This window comes from Podarcis filfolensis (assembly GCF_964270895.1).
Source record: "Podarcis filfolensis genome assembly, chromosome: 16".
Lineage (NCBI taxonomy): Eukaryota > Metazoa > Chordata > Lepidosauria > Squamata > Lacertidae > Podarcis > Podarcis filfolensis.
Window position 1 is genome coordinate 8,753,872 of NC_139620.1, and position 14,760 is coordinate 8,768,631.

A 14,760-nucleotide genomic window follows, 5' to 3' on the forward strand; every position below is an offset into this window, starting at 1 on the left:
GGGTCAGCAAACTTTTTCAGCAGGGGGCTGGTCCACTGTCCCTCAGACCTTGTGGGGGACCGGACTATATTTTGAAAAAAAATATGAACGAATTCCTATGCCCCACAAATAATAATAATAATAATTTATTATTTGTACCCCACCCAGCCACTCTGGGCGGCTTCCACAGAAACCAAAAATACACTAAAATAAATAACCCAGAGATGCATTTTAAATAAAAGCACACATTCTACTCATGTAAAAACACCAGTCAGGCCCCACAAATAACCCGGAGATGCATTTTAAATAAAAGGACACATTCTACTCATGTAAAGACATGCTGATTCCTGGACCGTCTGTGGGCCGGATTTAGAAGGCGATTGGGCCAGATCCGGCCCCCGCGCCTTAGGTTGCCTACCCATACTTCAGATGCTGCTGCTGGATGACAGCTCCTGCCTGTCCCTGAACCCTGGGCCTCGCTGGCAAGGTCTGATGGGGGCAGCGACAACATCCAGAGTGCCACAGGGCCCCTGCCCCTGTTCTAACAGAGGACGCTGAGGACTCAAGCTGTGACCTTCTACATGCAAAGCATGTGACCTACCCGCTAAGCGGCAGAGTCCCTCCCTCTGGAGGACAGGAGCTTCCTTCTGGATCCAATTAAATTATCTGCAATGTGTGGTTAAGCTAATGCCAATAACAACTCAATTTCCACTTTGATTCCCCAGCCCTGGAGATGCCACACCGAGCAGCTAATACCTTTTTAATTTACAGGGCTACGGAGACATTTGCAAAGGGGGTGGGGGTGGGGCTGGCAACTGGCGGAAGGGAGAGGGGCAGGCAGGCAGCTCGCAGCAGCAGCAGCAGTGCAGCAGTGCAGTTTACTCTCCCCCAAAGAAAGAGAATCTTGCCTGGAACCTGGGAAGACGGCTGCCAGTCAGTGTAGACAGTATTGAGCCGGTGGTCTGACTCAGTCAATTATTATACAGCTTTCTGGAGACATATGAAGGCAGCCCTCTACTGGGAAGTTTTTAATGTTTGGCGTTTCATTATGTTTTCTATATTCTGTTGGAAGCGACCCAGAGCAGCTGGGGCAACCCAGCCAGATGGGTTGTTTGATGTTGTTTAGTCGTTTCGTCGTGTCCGACTCTTGGTGACCCCATGGACCAGAGCACGCCAGGCACTTCCACTGCCTCCCACAGTTTGTTCATAGCTTCAAGAACACTGTCCAACCATCTCGTCCTCTGCCGTCCCCTTCTCCTTGTGCCCTCCATCTTCCCCAACATCAGGGTCTTTTCCAGGGAGTCTTCTCTTCTCATGAGGTGGCCAAAGTACTGGAGCCTCAGCTTCAGGATCTGTCCTTCCAGGGAGCACTCAGGGCTGATTTCCTTGCCAGGTGGGTAGGTATAAGCAATGTTGTTTTTTTCTGGGGGTACGCATACCCCTAAACATTTTGTAAATCTAAGTTTTGCCTCATTGAGGGGCAGTATTTCAATATGAGTAGGAAAATGAGAGTACCCCTAAACATTTTTTTGGGGGGGAAGCACTGGGTATAAGTAATCATCATCATCATCATCATGCCTGGTCTTTGGCCATGTTCGCTAGGAGTGATGGGAGTTATACTTCAGAAACATCTGGGGGGGCAAAGGTTCCCCACTTGTGGCCTACACAGGCTGGCAGCAGCTCTCCAGGGTTGGGGGGTCCCTCCCGACCTTACCTGGAGATGCCAGAGATTGAAGATTCTCTACCACTGAAGCTGATAGAAGGCACTGAGGCCACCTGAACCTCAAATGACAGCAAAGGATTCAGACGTATCCCCAAGCTATGTACCCGGTCTTTCAGAGGGCAAGGCTCTCTTGCCGCCCCCATGTCTAGGGAGATGTGAAAAAGCAAGCCTTGCTCTCTCGACTCCCCCTTCACAGTTCGTCTTTTTTCCCTTTTTCTTTTCAAGGAGCTAAAAAGAAGCAGCTTCGAGGTGGGGAAGGCCGGTTCCACCCATGAATCATTCTTGCTACGCACAAGGGCTGCTCCTTCGGAAAAACTCTCTAAGAAAATGGATTCTTAGAATTAGCAACCTGGGAGGGCAGCAAACCCACCATGCATGTGTAACATAAAAATGATGGATTGGGAGCTGTGCTTTGCTCATCACCTGTGAAACTTAGGTCCGTGCCTGGGTGGAGCTGGAGAAGGAAGAGGCTGGCGGATTGCATGTTGCATCTCAGTGAGTGTAAAAATGAGAAGAGGCTTCGTCTTACTAAGAACTCTCCTGGGATGATCTTCTGTAGATTTGGTATTGGGTTTAGTTTAAGGGAGAGGTTTTCTTTCCTTATTACCCAAAAGGCTGTCTGCCCCTTTACAGATCTGCCAGTTTGTTTGGATTTCTGGGGAGATTCTTTTGGAGGGGTTTATTTCCTTATTGTGGCTGGCACAACCCTCTTTTATATAAAACAAATAAATTATTTGACAATTATTAACAAAGCCACTCCGGGGGGGGGGGGGGAATACACCAGGTGGTAACATTCTGTAAGAAAATATTATTTAGCATAAAAATGACAGGATTTCTGTCATTTTAAAACCCTCAAAACCTACTTGAATTTGCTTTCGTGAGAGTTAATCATTTTCTTGATGGGACAAACAGTTTCCCCATAATTTATTTCTATAGTGACTTGCAATTATTGCTTGTAGATGATGTGTGTTTGTGTTTTTTTGTAAGGTTCTCCACTTCTGGCTGTCTGAGGCGGCCACTGGCCCAATCTTAAAAGCTTTCTGCAAGCAATCAGTTCAGGTTCCTTCTGAAAACAGCCAGTTCTTTCTCCCCCAGCATCCCACCTTCTGGGGAGAAAGATGGGAAGGATGTAGGGAAGAGAGAAAGGGGGGTGGCCCTGTCCTGGTTTGGGTTTCATCTTGTCCGCCTCTGATTTTGGCCCTACCCACAATCATCATAAGGGATGCTGGTGGCGCTGTGGGTTAAACCACAGAGCCTAGGACTTGCCGATCAGAAGGCTGGCAGTTCGAATCCCCGCGACAGGGTGAGCTCCCATTGCTCGGTCCCTGCTCCTGCCAACCTAGCAGTTCAAAAGCACGTCAAAGTGCAAGTAGATAAATAGGTACCGCTCCGGCGGGAAGGTAAACGGCGTTTCCGTGCGCTGCTCTGATTTGCCAGAAGAGGCTTAGTCATGCCGGCCACATGACCCGGAAGCTGTACGGCGGCTCCCTCGGCCAGTAAGGCGAGATGAGCGCCGCAACCCCAGAGTCATCCGCGACTGGACCTAATGGTCAGGGGTCCCTTTACCTTTACAATCATCATGCAGCCCCCAAGGGAAATGAGTTGCTTGATGACACCCCTTCCCCCCAAAAATGTTGAATGCTTTGAAAAATGTATCCTGCTCTGGGATCTGATCCAATTAAGAGTACTTTAAAAACAAAACCCAGAAGAAACAAATACATAAATAAAATACAATTGGCACACAAAAACCTTATTAACACCTTGATGCTGCCTTGCCAGATAAATCTCTCTCCCCCTCCAGTTGTCTGACATGCACGAGACCTGGGAGATCTTCGCGCAGGCCTGGAAGTGTTGGGAAACTTGTCATGATACAGGGCCTCTGAAGAAACAGCTTCTCGAATCATTAATTTGCTCTAGTGCTCCCCTGATGGACATGCACACAGCCCCTGCCAGCTCCGAACAAGCCTTTCAGGCCGTGCTCCTCTTCTTCTCACTCCCCTTCAAAGAGAACACCTCTGACATTTCTCCCGGCTCCAACCTCGGGCAGCTCAGGGATCTTGCAAAACCTGCCCCTGGGGACCAAGAGCTCCTGTTCTCCGCCTCATCTAAAAAAAGCCTTCCATAAGCAAGCGAGGGAAATTATCCAGAGAGGCCGGAGAGAAAGCAATTTAGATAATGAATCTGGCGGAAGGGGGAGGGGGGGAGAGAGGTGGCCCCGGAGGACCAGAGGGGAAGTGCGAGGAAGTTGCTAGGCAAAAGCATCAGCCTAAAAAAAGAAGGTTCTGATGCAGCCTTTTTCCATTCAAGGGATGCCAAATCCAAGCATAAGGATGAACGAAATCGGAATATTTTAATGTCTACAGTGGAGCCGCTCCGTTGCCAATTAGCATTGCTGTAATATCAGGTACTCAAGACCCAGAATGCACAACGTTGTGGAGGGTATGTCTATTGGCAGCTCTTAGCCGTGACTTCTTATGATCCTCCAGCATCAGAGGCAGTCTACCCCTGAATACCAGCTTTTCTGAAGTGAACCACTGCCCACCCAGCTCAATATTGTCTACACTGACTGACAGCAGCTCTCCAGGGTTTCAGGCATGAGGCACCCCCAGTCTGGCCTGGAGATGCTGGGGCCTGATCCTGGGACCTTGTGCATGCAAGGCAGATGCCCCGTCTCGCGGGAGGGTCTCCCTCTACCCGCTCGCAGGCCGCTTACCCGCTTGGTGAGCTGTGTGTCCATCATGAAGTTGTGGACGTGCTTCTCGGCTTTGGTGAGCTCCAGCTTCCGTGCCACGACAGCCACTACCAGGGCGGTGCAGCCAGCCCCCTGGCAGGCGAACGGGAGAACCAAAAACAAAACACAACACTGAGAGTTAGCCAGAAATCCAACCCAAATATTAACTCAGCTTCCTGTTTGCACTGCTGCCGCAGCCGGTTTGAAATCCCCGTGGCTGCTGTTTTGAATTTCCCCAAGAACAGAAATCCTTGCCCTTGCGGCTACTACCATTAATATTTTTGTTTTCTAGCCCACGGTTATGTTTCTGGCTGACACCCCCAACCATTTTGTATAGTGAGGAACCTCAGGCCTAGGGGACCAAGGTGACCCTCCAGGCTTCTCAATCTAGCCCTCGAAAGTCTCCCTAGGCCACAGCCCCTTCCTCAACGGCCTCGGCCCAGTATACCTGAAGGAGCGTCTCCACACCCATCATTCTGCCCAGACACTGAGGTCCAGCTCCAAGGGCCTTCTGGCGGTTCCCTCATTGCGAGAAGCAAAGCTACAGGGAACCAGGCAGAGGGCCTTCTCAGTAGTGGCGCCCACCCTGTGGAACGCCCTTCCACCAGATGTCAAAGAGATAAACAACTATCTGACTTTTAGAAGACATCTTAAGGCAGCCCTGTTCAGGGAAGTTTTTAATGTATGACATATTTAGTGTATTTTTGTTCTTTGTGGAAGCTGCCCAGAGTGGCTGGAGAAACCCAGCCAGGTGGGCGGGGTACAAATTAATAATAATAATAATAATAATAATAATAATAATAATAATTGTTATTATTATTATTATCAACCCCACCTCTATCCCCAAGGCCACACACTCCTGCTGGCCTTGCTCTGCACCCTCATGGGGTGTTTTTTCTTGCTTGGACGTGTCCTTGAACTCTAATACTGCCTCTGGCTTGTCTTGAGGGGAGGATAGAGAGGGGAACGGGTGTGTAAAAACAAACCTATCTCTGCCCACTCTTGCCTCTCTGTCCCCACCCATCACAGACATAAAAGATTCTTCAGCCCTGATTGATTGATTGAGTGATTGATTGATTTGATTGATATATCAAAAGATCTTTATCAAAAGATCCCAGGGCAGCATACAACACATTTTATGAACCATAATAATAAAAACATAATACAAAGCGTAATAATAGACAGCACAGGGCACCTGCCCTGTGAAATGCCCTCCCGTCAGATATCAAAGACAGAAACTATTATACAACCTGCCACAGAAATCTGACGGCAGTCCTATATTGGAAAGTTTTTGATGTGTTGTGTGTTCTCTTATATTCTGTTGGAAGCAGAGTGGGTGGGGCAACACAGTCAGATGGGCATGGTACAGTTGTTGTTGCTGCTGCTGCTGCTCCTATTGTTGTCGTCAATACAGTCATACCTTGGGTTACAGCCACTTCAGGTTGCGTCTTTTCAGGTTGCAGACCGCAGAAACCCGAAGGTACCGGAACAGGTTACTTCCGAGTTTCAGCAGCCGTGCATGCGCAGAAGCACTAAATTGCACTTTGTGCATACGCAGAAGCGCCAAATTTCAACCTGCGCATGCGCAGACGCGGGTTGTGAATGCTGCGGGTTGTGAACGTGCATCCTGCACAGATCACATTCGCAACCTGAGCATCCACTGTATTATTATTATTATTGTTGTCATCAGCGTCCAAGGCAGCTGCAATGTCCTGGTTCCCTCCAGCGCCACCATTTGGCAGGTGAATTATCAAGGGCGGGGGGGGGGGGGAGTATCAGACAGAATATGCCACTCACAGTTGTCCTGGGACCTCAAAACTCCCCACAGCCATATAGCAAGGAGAAAAGGACAAGGATATACAACAGCCCCTGCCCTAAAGATTTGCATCTGAGCCGCTATCCATGGTGCTGAAACAGCACCTGCTTGCTCCAGAAGTGGACAGTGGCGCCTGCTGTTCATCCACAAGCCCCATTAAGCAAGAAATTGCCTTAAAAGAACTGGGGTTTTTTTAATGAATTTGCTTATTAATGAGAACATTAAGGATAAATGCCTTTTACTGGTATTCTTACAAGCAACAGTAAGCACCTAGGAACTGTAAACCAACACAGTCGGGCTAGACTGCAGACTTGCAACCTAAGGCAGCCCTCCCTGATCCAGGGCAATCCAGAAGTGCTTGGGACTTCAACTCCCATCAGCCCCCAGCCAGTAGGGCCAATGGTCAGAGATGATGGGAATTGTGGTCCAACAACATTTGGAGGAGCACAGGTTCCCACACCCTTTGCTGCCATGACCTTATCACAGCCAGCTGCATGGGTGGTGGGGGAACGACACACCTGGGGGCTGAACGTGGCCTCCAGGCCTCTCCATCTGGCCCACCAGTCTCTCCCCAGACCAGCCCTGCTTTTCTCATCCTCCTTAAGTGTTTCTGCCTGGCTGCAAGATGCCCTTGAGCTCTGTTTGTGGACCTCGCTTCCCTTGGCGAGAGTAGAGAGAATGTGTGAGTGAACGCTGGAACTAGCCTGTCGTGCAAAGGTAAAACGTGTATAATAATAATAATTTTTATTTATACCCCGCCTTCCCCAGCCAAGGCCGGGCTCAGGGCGGCTAAGAAGCAATAATAAAAACAAGTTGAATGAATACAACTTAAAAACAAGATTAAAATACAACATTAAATTATTAAAATGCAGCCTCATCACAGGAGGAGAAAAGAAAAAGAAAAAGAAAGAGGGGGAAGGAATCAAATTGGCTCCAAGCCAAAGGCCAGGCGGAACAACTCTGTCTTACAGGCCCTGTGGAAAGAAATCAGATCCTGCAGGGCCCTGGTCTCATGAGGCAGAGCGTTCCACCAGGCCGGAGCCAGTGCTGAAAAGACCCTGGCTCTGGTTGAAGCTAATCTAACTTCCTTAGGGCCCAGGACCTCTAGGGTGTTGCTATTTATGGACCTTAAGGTCCTCCGTGGGGCATACCAGGAGAGGCGGTCCCGTAGGTACGAGGGTCCTAGGCCGTGAAGGGCTTTAAAGGTCAAAACCTGTATACATTTTGCTCTGCCTCCTTTTGCCTGCTATTATCCAGTGGCTCTCAGAAGGTGGACCAGAAGAGAATGAAGCCCTCAGCCCCTCAAAGGCTCCCCATCCCCCACCCCTCCCCTCCCCACTTGGCCCACTGGCCAAAGGGGAGGGAGCGGCAAAGCCGTTACAAATTGCCATGTAAAGAGTGAAGTGGTTCTTAAGCTCCGGGCGCCGGGTTACAAAACAGAGGCCGGGTGGGGAAAGAGATTGTAGCCTCTGCCTCTCCCTGCCCGCCTTCCCCCCTTGCCGGCCCAGAAGAATGACAGCTGGGCTGTGTCTTTTCTCTTTATCCGAGTGATTACATCCCAATCAGGACCTGCTGGGGCCGCAGAACGGCGCATCTGGCAGAGGGACGGTGGGCAGAGGAGCCGCTTCCTCTGCTAAACGCAAACAGCTGCCAGGCCTCCAAACAGTTTAGGTAGAAGTGTTGTTTTATGGGTGTCGTGGCGTGTGTCTGTGTACATGTCCGCAGCAGGTGTTTGGCATATGAACGCATGTCCAACTTGACAGAACCACACATCTATTTTTGCCCTTTCTCTCTCTCTCTCTCTCTCACTGCTCCCCCCCCCCCCCGCCCTGCCACCACCCTGGAGATTAGACACTCCAGTAAGCCCATCTCAGTCTTTAATTAACAAGCCTGGTCCGATCTCAATTCTGAAGCATTCCCATAAGCCCTGGCCTGGTGGGGTTTAGGGCTTTTGTTATCTCCAAACACACACACACACACACACACACACACATTCACACCACACTCTCTCCCTGAATATGCAAAGATTTTCTTTTTAAGGCCGCTCTTTTAAGGCAAAATCCTATTGCGGCAAAAGAAAGAGACCCAAAACCCAAGCCGTGTGGAAAATGGTGAGCCTGCCGCTTTTGAGTGATAGTAAACGACAAACCTTTTGAGGAAATCATCTTCAGAGAGACTCTGAATGAGCAGCCACCTGAAGTGAGCTGGATGCGAGAGGTGTCAGCTGAACCGGAGAAGCCCTAAAAAACAACCTGGGGCCATCCAGATGTTGTGGGACTTCAAACTCCCACCAGTCCCATCCAGCAATGCCATTGGTCAAGGGTGATGTTGGAGTCTGAACCCAAGGCCAGGGGAGGTGTTTTCAAAAAAAGGCATCTCTCCATTTGCCAGGAGACTGGGCAGCAAGTTGTAGGTGCCCACTGCCATGTGTGGGTAGGTCAAGGTAAAGGGTAAAGGGACCCCTGACCATTAGGTCCAGTTGTGGCCGACTCTGGGGTTGCGGCGCTCATCTCGCTTTATTGGCTGAGGGAGCCAGCGTACAGCTTCCGGGTCACGTGGCCAGCATGACTAAGGCGCTTCTGGCAAACCAGAGCAGCGCACAGAAACGCCGTTTACCTTCCCGCCGGAGCGGTACCTATTTATCTACTTGCACTTTGACGTGCTTTTGAACTGCTAGGTTGGCAGGAGCAGGGACCGAGCAACGGGAGCTCACCCCGTCACGGGGATTAGAACCGCCGACCTTCTGATCGGCAAGTCCTAGGCTCTGTGGTTTAACCCACAGCGCCACCCGTGTCCCCCATGTGTGGGTAGACTGATATATTTCTAAGAGCTGTGAAGCACGTGACCTTCACACATGCTGTTGCATAATAGACTTCAGTTCCCTGTGATATGCAGCCCCACTGAAACTTTTGAGAATGAAAATGAGAAAGCTAAGCTTGCTAAAGGAAATGCAGGCTTGTTAGAAAAGGTTCTGTGTCCAGGGCAGCTGTTTACCAGCTCCATCTGGTACGTAGGCTGAGACCCTATCTGCCTGCGGACTGTCTCGCCAGAGTGGTGCATGCTCTGGTTATCTCCCGCTTGGACTACTGCAATGCACTCTACGTGGGGCTACCTTTGAAGGTGACTCGGAAACTACAACTAATCCAGAATGCGGCAGCTAGACTGGTGACTGGGGGCGGCCACCGAGACCATATAACACCAGTCTTGAAAGACCTACATTGGCTCCCAGTACGTTTCCGAGCACAATTCAAAGTGTTGGTGCTGACCTTTAAAGCCCTAAACAGCCTCGGTCCAGTATACCTGAAGGAGCGTCTCCACCCCCATCGTTCTGCCCGGACGCTGAGGTCCAGCGCCGAGGGCCTTCTGGCGGTTCCCTCATTGCGAGAAGCAAAGCTACAGGGAACCAGGCAGAGGGCCTTCTCGGTAGTGGCGCCCGCCCTGTGGAACGCCCTTCCAGCAGATGTCAAAGCGATAAACAACTACCTGACATTCAGAAGACATCTTAAGGCAGCCCTGTTCAGGGAAGTTTTTAACGTGTGATATTTTACTGTATTTTTGGTTTCTATGGAAGCCGCCCAGAGTGGCTGGGGAGGCCCAGCCAGATGGGCGGGGTATAAATAAATTATTATTATTATTATTATTATTATTATTATTATTATTATTATTATTATTATTCTGGTTCTATCCAAGGGAGGAAGAGAACAAGGACCTGCTACAGGAAGAGATCCCAACAAAAGAAGAGTAGCAGTTGACCTTAATGGACTATGCCAAGTAGGCAAAACTAACCAGGAAAATTTGGAACCAGCAGGACCAAGCCTTTTTGAAAGACTGAAATAAATTTACATTCTATTTGAGAGACAACTGTAAACAACTGACATCGTTAGTAGGGCTACAAGAAGTTTTGTAAGGTCAGAGATATCAATTATTATCAATATGATGTTTAAATGTTGTATTTAAGATCTGGATTTAAGGGTTATAATAATACAGTGGTACCTTGGGTTAAGAACTTAATTCATTCTGGAGGTCCATTCTTAACCTGAAACTGTTCTTAACCTGAAGCACCACTTTAGCTAATGGGGTCTCCTGCTGCCGTGCCGCGATTTCTGTTCTCATCCTGAAGCAAAGTTCTTAACCCAAGGTACTATTTCTGGGTTAGTGGAGTCTGTAACCCGAGGTACCAGTGTAATAACAAAATGCAGTATCAGAGCATAATTAGGAAAACCACTAGTTGAGGAGGAGGGAAGTCTCGGGCCAAGATGGCCAAGTGCTCTTTATATACTATATGTAAGATGGACGTTTTGTCAATTTTTTTTTATAAAATTCAATAAAAATTTATATATATAAAGAACAGAGAATAAGGACCTGCTAGAACAAGCCAATGGCCTCTCTAGTCCAGCATCCTGTTCTCACTGTGGCCAATCAGATGCCTGTGAGGAACCCGCAAGAAGGACCGGAGCACAATAACTCTCTCTTCTCTGGCGGTTTCCAGAAACTGGTATTCAGAAACATCGGTGCCCCCAACAGAGTCTACTAAGCAGTTGGTCCCTTACCTTTCCCGCCCCGACCTGGCCACAGTGATCCATGCAATGGTCACCTCCAGGCTTGACTACTGTAATTCGCTCTACGCGGGGCTGCCCTTGAAGCTGACCCAGAAACTCCAGAGGGTGCAGAATGCTGCAGCGAGGCTCCTCACGGGGTCTCTGCCATGGGAGCATATTCACTCAGTGCTTTTCCAGCTGCACTGGCTCCCAGTGGAGTACAGGGTCAGATTTAAGGTGCTGGTTTTGACCTTTAAAGCCCTTCACGGCCTAGTACCCTCATACCTACGGGACCACCTCTCCTGGTATGCCCCACGGACAGCCTCAAGGTCCATAAATAGCAACACCCTAGAGGTCCCGGGCCCTAAGGAAGTTAGATTAGCCTCAACCAGAGCCAGGGCCTTTTCAGCACTGGCTCCGGCCTGGTGGAACGCTCTGTCTCATGAGACCAGGGCCCTGCAGGATCTGATTTCTTTCCACAGGGCCTGTAAGACAGAATTGTTCCGCCTGGCCTTTGGCTTGGAGCCAATTTGATTCCCTGCCCCTCTTTCTTTTTCATTTTTCCTTTCTCCTCCTGTGATGAGGCTGCATTTTAATATTTTAATGTTTCAATATTTTAATGTTGTATTTTAATCTTGTTTTTAAGTTGTATTCATTCAACTTGTTTTCATTATTGCTTGTTAGCCGCCCTGAGCCCAGTCTTGGCTGGGGAGAGTGGGGTATAAATAAAAATTATTATTATTATTATTATTATTATTATTATTATTATTACTATTACTAGCCATGGTGGCTCTGCTCTGCTTCCACTGTTGGATGTCCACGGGTCCTCTAGAGTTCATAACTTTATAATTTTATAAACTTCTATCATGCCACCTTCGCCTTTTCTCTCAACTTAAAGTTCTCAAACGCTGCAAGATGGAGATTCATAGAACCACGCTTGCTCTCTGATATGTGCAGGTGGGAGAAACAAAGGATAGCGGTCTTCTCTCCCAAGGTGGCGCTGAGAAGGAGGAAGTGAGGTCAGCAACCCTGAGAGCATCCGTCCAAAAGCAGAAGGAAGGTCAGCACAGGTTAGGTCAGAAACACAGTCTAGGAAGTCGGGAGGTTATCCTCTCTATCACCTTTCTTCCAAGGCAAATCCCATCAGCATCAATACAAGCCGAGTTGCACTCCAACAGGAAGCGGACTTCAACTCTGGAAAAATCTTAACACTCCTATGTGTCATTCCACATATTAAACCTGGGTTTGCCACCAGCTGCACACTCAGCGGGGAAGCGAAAGCTATCCCAGCTCTCTGAGAAGTAGGGGGATTAATTTACCTTGCAAACCTACCAACTGTGCCCTTCCCGAAACCAATGCATGAACCGAAACACACTTATCCTCTGAAAAGCTGCCGTGAATTTTGAAATGCAATTCTCCAGCCAAAAATACACATATCCGTGAAAGGAATGGTCAATGATGCATCATCTGCTAATTGGAATCTGCGGGAGACATTCTCTGCCAAGCTTCAAAGATTTCAGAAGCCTGCTCCACAGTAACTCAGAACCAGCGCTAGAAATTGAGATATATAAACCAGGTGCCGAATGGCTCCTTAAACCAAGCTTACAGTAGCCAAAATGGAACGCCTAGTGGCCATTTTGGGGCCAGACGACTCAAAAGTCGTATTTTTCAAAAAGGCTTTTTGGTTCCTAAATTCATTCTGATTGTGCAGATAAAATATAACTGGTGGAATTCTGAAGGATGTGTTGCTAGTGTGTGAAAGCAGTCAAGACCCAAGAATCCCCAGGCATACACCTTCAGATGGTGGAGACTTCAGACGCCATTCTGGCACTTGGGAATCTTCACTAGGTTGCAAAATGCACCTTGCACCCAGCAAATTTTGAACGTTGCTTTTTAATTCTGAATAATTCCAAATGTTGTTGTTTTTACAGGGTAGGGGTGAGTATACGGCACGAAGAGGGGGGTGGCAGCCCCCCAAAGTTTGGGAAACACTTGCTACACCACCGCTGGGAAAGCACTTGCAAAAATGTAAACATTAGGGTCACGGGTATTTGAAGAAATACACCCCAAAATGCAAGCACACACAAAAAAAAGCTTGTCGAAAGGGGGAACAGCGAGAAAACAAAATTGACAAACTAAAGGATGAGCTGGTGAGACCCACCCAATACTCCTGGAGATGCCCTACTAAAATTTATCATTCTTCATTTAAGCATTCACATAAAAAGTACCGTATTTTTCGCTCTATAAGACGCACCAGACCACAAGAGGCACCTAGTTTTTGGAGGAGGAAAACAAGAAAAAAAATATTCTGAATCCCAGAAGCCAGAACAGCGAAAGCAGCAATCCCTCTTGCTGTTCTGGCTTCTGGGATAGCTGCGCAGCCTGCATTCGCTCCATAAGACGCACACACATTTCCCCTTACTTTTTAGGAGGGAAAAAGTGAGTCTTATAGAGCAAAAAATACGGTAACTTGCCAACCGAGCCCTGGTTTTAAATATTAAGCAGAGCCCTGCCGCTCTGGAGGAACTCTGCAGTTATCCGCTCCCTCCCTCCTGCCCACTCGGCCCTGAAGCAGCAGGATCCTACTTAGCGGGAGATTTCGTTGTTGTTTTTTAATACCTCTGTGCTCTGAGATCTGCCAGCCAGAAGCCTCAGGTGCTAAAAGACTCATTTTCTGGATGAATGGCGTAGAAAGGTCACTCTTGCCAGGTCTGGAGGGGATTTCCTCTCCAGCTCAGCTCGAGCTCTCCAAGCAGCCAATGCACAGCTCAGCTGCGTCTCCATTACCGCCCTGCCTTGTTCCTGCTTATCCCTGGCTGTGTCCCGCAATCCCACAAGTGTTACCTTGTAAGAGCGGAATATTGCATGGAGCGCAACAATCTGACGCCTTGAAAAACTCGGCTTTCTTCTAAGAACAAAAAATAAGAATAAAGAGGCTAGCCTTTAAGCTAGGCATGAGGAACTGGTAACCTGCAGGCCAAATGTGGCCCTTGGGGGGCTTTCTTCCCCTCCCCTGATGCAATTAGGTTTTAAAAAAGCTTTCACATCAGCTCCAATAGAAGGCTCCCCATCCCGCAGTCTAATTGCAGGGCAGGGGGCTTGTGATCTTCCGGGAAAGTTTAACCCATGGGTAGGCAAACTAAGGCCCGGGGGCCGGATCAGGCTCACGGACAGTCCGGGAATCAGTGTGTTTTTACCCGAGTAGAATGTGTCCTTTTATTTAAAATGCATCTCTGGGTTATTTGTGGGGCCTGCCTGGTGTTTTGACATGAGTAGAATGTGCGCTTTTATTTAAAATGCATCTCTGGGTGATTTGTGGGGCATAGGAATTCATTTATTTATTTTTTCAAAATATAGTCCGGCCCCCCCACAAGGTCTGAGGGACAGTGGGCTGGCCCACGGCTGAAAAAGTTTGCTGACCCCTGGGTTAACCCTTCTCTCCCCAGCTGCTACCTGCAGAAAAATTCATTCATTCATTCATTTTCTCTCTCTCTCTCTCTCACACACACACACACACACAAAATTTGGCTTAATAGCTAATTTCAAGCCTGACAGCTGGGTGTGTCTGTGTTCAAGAGGTGTACAGTATCTGTGTGTGTGTGTGCGCACGCACTTACCCACATTAATGTGGTGTGCCCATTACTTTTAAACCGCATGTTTAAAATAAGAAGAACTCTTATGTGTGCCTCTTGTTTTTGTATCTATTGCATGCTCAGAATCGACCTCTTGAAAGTAATGGGCCTGACTAACTTTAGGTTTCTTGCTACCTTTTATTTTAAAAAAATCAGTGGATCTACTTTGAGTAGAACTTAGCTGGGCAGGATTGGAACCAATGACTTAAAATGGCAGGGAAGCAGATTTCAGCTTGAAAATTGAAGCGATGTAACAGTAAGTGACCTATATGCCAATCTTGGCTCATGAGGCCATTCCCCCACCAAAAAAAAAAAAAAACTACTCCCAGCTGTCAATCAGC

At 48.3% G+C, this 14,760-nt stretch overlaps 1 protein-coding gene across 1 annotated transcript in view; it reads right to left on the reverse strand.

Moving 5' to 3' along the window:
* Window positions 1–14,760, reverse strand: part of KCNN3 (potassium calcium-activated channel subfamily N member 3) — a 92,043-nt gene that overhangs the window by 10,459 nt on the left and 66,824 nt on the right. The window contains exon 5 of the mRNA XM_083591143.1: window positions 4,416–4,526. Coding sequence (XP_083447269.1) covers window positions 4,416–4,526 — 111 coding nt within the window. The remainder of the gene's footprint in view (window positions 1–4,415; window positions 4,527–14,760) is intronic.